The 4,590-nt window shown below is 40.7% G+C and overlaps 1 protein-coding gene across 1 annotated transcript; it reads right to left on the reverse strand.

Moving 5' to 3' along the window:
• On the reverse strand, positions 1–3,495 carry LOC131073759 (receptor-like protein EIX2). The gene has a single exon (XM_058010257.2). It carries the CDS (start codon positions 3,493–3,495, stop codon positions 1–3), a length of 3,495 nt encoding a protein of 1,164 aa, XP_057866240.2.
• Positions 3,496–4,590: the final 1,095 nt, after the last annotated feature.

Raw genomic sequence — 4,590 nt, forward strand, 5'->3', positions numbered from 1 at the left:
TCAGCATATACATTTAGTGTAAATTATAGTTTTAGTCTCTCTGTCAATTTGAGTACAACGTACGCAAAAGCGTATTAATTTCTTCTTGCTTTCTTTGGAATGCTCTTGGTCTTCGCCGTCCGAAATTTTCACTATCTGCAACTTGTCACAGGAAATGCACTTCTCACAAGGAATCAAATCAACAATCCAAATCAATATACTGTCTAACAAATCAAAGAACTTTTCCCTCCGTTTCTTCAGAAACAACAATGGAGCTACAATTGTGCCCGCGCCCACTCCAAAGCTCATCCCCATCAACACAATGAAACTATCATTTCTCTCTCTTGCCCTGTTTTTATTCACCCCTTCTTTCTTTTTTGGCTTGCTTTCATCCTTTGGCGAAGGCGACCATGACTCGTTCAGTTGTAAGCCGTGCAGACCTGGATTATGCGAGAAGGATGAGGCTTCAAATGTTGCGAATTGTGCCCCTTGCGGTATCATTCCTGTAAGATTATTGTATGACAGATTCAAGTAACTTAGGAATGTGAGATTCACCAACGCTGCAGGAATAATTCCAGACAGTTGGTTTTTCGAGAGGTCAAGGGACTCTAGCTGTGCCATGTTTCCCAAGGACTCAGGTATGGTACCACTAATATTGTTTCTTGAAATATTAAGGATAATCAAACCAGCGAGAGATCCCATGCCTTGAGGGACATGACCAGATATTCTATTGCCTGATAGATCAAGGCATTTTACCAAGCTCAAAAATCTCACATACTCCAGCTCCAATCCTTTGTTTCTAATGATTATTTTCTCTACATAAATTTTATCTTTTAACCATTCAAACTCAAAGACTTTTGTATTCTCTGACCAATTCGCCATTCCCCTCATCTCTGAAATGCTGACCGGAATCACTCCTGTCAATCTGTTCATTGAGAGGTCTAATATTTGAAGAGACGGTATTTTGCTTACATCAGCAGGTACAGTTCCTTCAAATTTGTTTGATCTTAAAATCAAAATCTTAAGATTAGAAAGCTCTTGAATCCCATTTGAAGAAATATTCCCTGTTAGTCTGTTGTCCCCCACATCCAATATCTGCAACTGTTTACAATTTGCAAGTGTTGGCAGAGTCCCATTTAGATTATTTCCACTGATTTTTAGTGTTTGAAGCGAAATCAGGCTTCCCAACTCCGCTGGCAACTCACCTACTAAACAATTTTTCTCCAAATTCAATACCACAAGAGAACTGCAGTTTGCAAGAGATGCTGGAATCTTACCTGTGAGACTATTATACGAAAAATCCAGAATCTTCATATTCGGGGACGGTATATTGCATAATGTCGGTGGGATCCTACCGCTGAGATTGTTGTGAGAGAGCGACAGATACCAAAGATTAGACTCCCCAATTTCAACTGGAATGGATGCAGAAAACTGATTTTCAGACAAGTCTAACACAAGCACTGAAGGAGGAGGAAGCGGAAGCTGATGTTGTAAGTAATTGCTATGCAAGTCTAGAACCTTTAGTTTTTTTGTCCCCGTTAGCTTAGAAGGTAAAGCGCCTGAAAAGTTATTATAAGACAGGTTGAGCTGTAAAAGAGCAGGGGAATCCCATATCCACGCAGGAATATTGCCCCATAATCTATTTTCGGACAAATCCAAATTGGAAATTTCAGTTTGAGTTATTAAGAAGGCAGGGAACTCACCCTCCATGTTGCATGATCTTAGTTTCAGTGTTCTAAAAAAGTTTTGGGGAATCCAAGTCGGACTGATTTTCACAGTTAACGTATTGTTTGAAATGTCTAGAGATACCAGATCGGAGAGATTATGAAGGTGGGACGCTGTAAGGTTCCCGCTCAAATGATTAGAGGATAGGGAAAGAACCTTCAATTTAGATAGATTTGAAATGTTGCGAGGTATGGCACCTGTTAACAGGTTGTTGCTAAGATCAAGCGTACCGAGGGAAAGGAGTTGACCAACGGAAGCCGGGATTTTGTCACTCAAGAGGTTATTACTCAGATCAAGCAGACCAAGGGGCTTGATGTTGGCCAAGGAAGGAATTGTGCCGTTCAGTTCATTGTAGCTCAGATCAAGCAATTTGAGGGAGGTAAGATTCACGTCAGGGGATGGAATGGGACCGGTCAATAGGTTATGACTCAAGTCAACATACCGGAGCTTCCCAAATGCATCGAACAACATGGAGGGGATGCTACCATTCAACCGGTTGAATGAAAGATCGATGTAGGCCAAAGGAAATGGAGTTTCTAAAGGACGCTTAGCCCCAAACGATGGTATACTTCCTTTTAATTTGTTATTTGAGATATCCAACATTACAAGTGCTGTAAGATTTGCAATGGTGGGAGGAAGCTTACCTTGAACAGAGCAGTCGGATAGATCGAAGAAAGTTAACGAGGAGATGTTGGCAATTGAATCTGGAATAGCTCCTCCTACATTCGTTGCTGTAAGAACAAGGCTCTTAAGCCTGGAAGAGTGTCGCGGCAGAATGGTTGAAAGATTCCCTCCCAAATCCAGATTGGCAGAGAAGTCAACTTCTTGCAGGTTTGGAAGGCTCAACAGATCAGAAGGGATGGAACCATTGAGCTCACAGCTGCTAAGCTTGAGAGAAACCAGCTTGGAAAGGTTGTGGAAGCGAGCAGGTATGGACGAGAAGAAGGAATTGCCACCAAGTTGGAGGTGGGTTAAACTGCTAAGATTTGCAAGGGAAAGGGGAATTGGGCCAGAAAGCATACAGTTGGACATTTGAAGACGCCTGAGACTGTACATGGCTGAGATAGCTTTGCCCCATTCATCGCTTGTCACTTGCAACATATTCACCCCGTCCAGCAGCAGCTCCTCTAAAACCCTCATGTTTCCTGTCCACATCTGCATGTCATCAATTGTGATGGAGGAAGAGGAAATGTAGTAATTGGTGGAAAGATCCAGGAAGCGCAAAGTGGACATGTTGCCCAACTCCCTGGGAATCTTTCCCACAAATCCAGCATTTGATAAGTTCAAATACTGCAAATATTTCAGCGTGGGGAGTTCCTGAGGGACAGCAACACCGATGAAAGCGTTGTAGCTCAAATCCAAGACTTGTAACATCTTCAGATCAAACAGAGGAGAAAGAACGTCTCTTCTATTACTCTCAACAGAAAGTGAACCGAGATAAATCTGGGAACCGGAACCAACACCACTGGTTGAATCCTGCAAAGCCATTGCCGGATTGTTGCCGAAAGGATTGTGGAGATCCAACCGAATGACGTGCTTTCTGTTATTATCACATTTGATTCCTTCCCAGTTGCAACAGTCGGTGGAATCATTCCACGTTTTCAGTCGACCAGAGGGGTCGTGAAGACCCCGTTTGAAATCCAAGAGGATTTTTCGTTCATCGTCTGGACAACAAGATACCCAACAAATCGGCAGCAATAGGGCAAACCCAAACAACTTCCAGACCACAGTCTCTGAGAATTTCATTGGGTTTTCTTCAATTTCGTTCTTTGAAACACCTGCAATCAACATCCCCTCCCAAAAACATGACGACAGCCCATCATGAGCAGAATAATATGGAGCAGCAAACCAGTTCGTTTGCTATTGTTTAGGACTATCCAAACCCTATCGAAAATCGATAAAAATCAAGGATAACTTCGTACCAATTTGCAACCTGCCAATAACCACGCCTTTCACCGACGAGTACAAAACTCAATTGATTAAATTGGCACGGCTATGACTGTGAAACTCAACAATAAGAAAAATATGGGAACGAAGTCGTAGAAAAAGCTTATAGACGGGACAGCCCATTAAAGTTGTATTGAATTTCCACGAAGGTTCATAAACGCGTAGACTTCAGACTGCGACTAAAAGCGTGTCATATAATTAAATTCTAGATGGAAGAAAATAGCGAAGACGTAAAACAAACGGCAGGGAAAACTTATCCAAAATTGGTCTGGAAACAATTCGTAGCCGTTGGAATTCCCCAGGGAACCGGGTCTTGTGGGGGAGGGGATTTTAATCATTTTGTTTGCGATAGGAAACAGCCACGTTATCATAGTTAGTCTTTTGTCTGTACCCTATTCTTTACTGCATCATGTGATTACACATAAAATAATACCCTAAATGTATAGTCGGGAATATTAATAAGTTGTCTTTTGGATAAACTAATACTCTTTTTCACCCACGAAGATGCCAAGAGGATATAACTAGGTAATACCTATTATCAATGTGAAAATAAGACACATGCATAGTTTCTAATGGTACGTTGTTTTTGGTACACGGGAAGGGTATTCGTAGTTGTTATAGTTTTAATAATGATTTACTTTTTATGTATTCAATCTTCTAATTACTAACTTCAAAAAAATTTAAAAAATAATTAAAATTTTATTAACAAATTTCACATGTATCAATAGTCACTCACTTTTTAGTATTTTTAGATCATAATTGATCCATTAGTGTACTTGACTAATGAGGACTTTGTGCACAAGTATTGGGACATTTGTGCATAAGTATTGACAATTTTAAGTGTACGATTATTGGAGCATATTTAAGTAGGTATTAGGTGACACTTTGAAATGTGTACATTTTTACCCTTGCACCCATAATGGATCCCACAACATGCAT

This window comes from Cryptomeria japonica, chromosome 7 (genome assembly GCF_030272615.1).
Source record: "Cryptomeria japonica chromosome 7, Sugi_1.0, whole genome shotgun sequence".
Lineage (NCBI taxonomy): Eukaryota > Viridiplantae > Streptophyta > Pinopsida > Cupressales > Cupressaceae > Cryptomeria > Cryptomeria japonica.

Excerpts from the sequence above, each read along its gene's own strand:
- LOC131073759 (XM_058010257.2), bottom strand. The coding sequence starts at position 3,495 with ATGTTGATTGCAGGTGTTTCAAAGAACGAAATTGAAGAAAACCCAATG.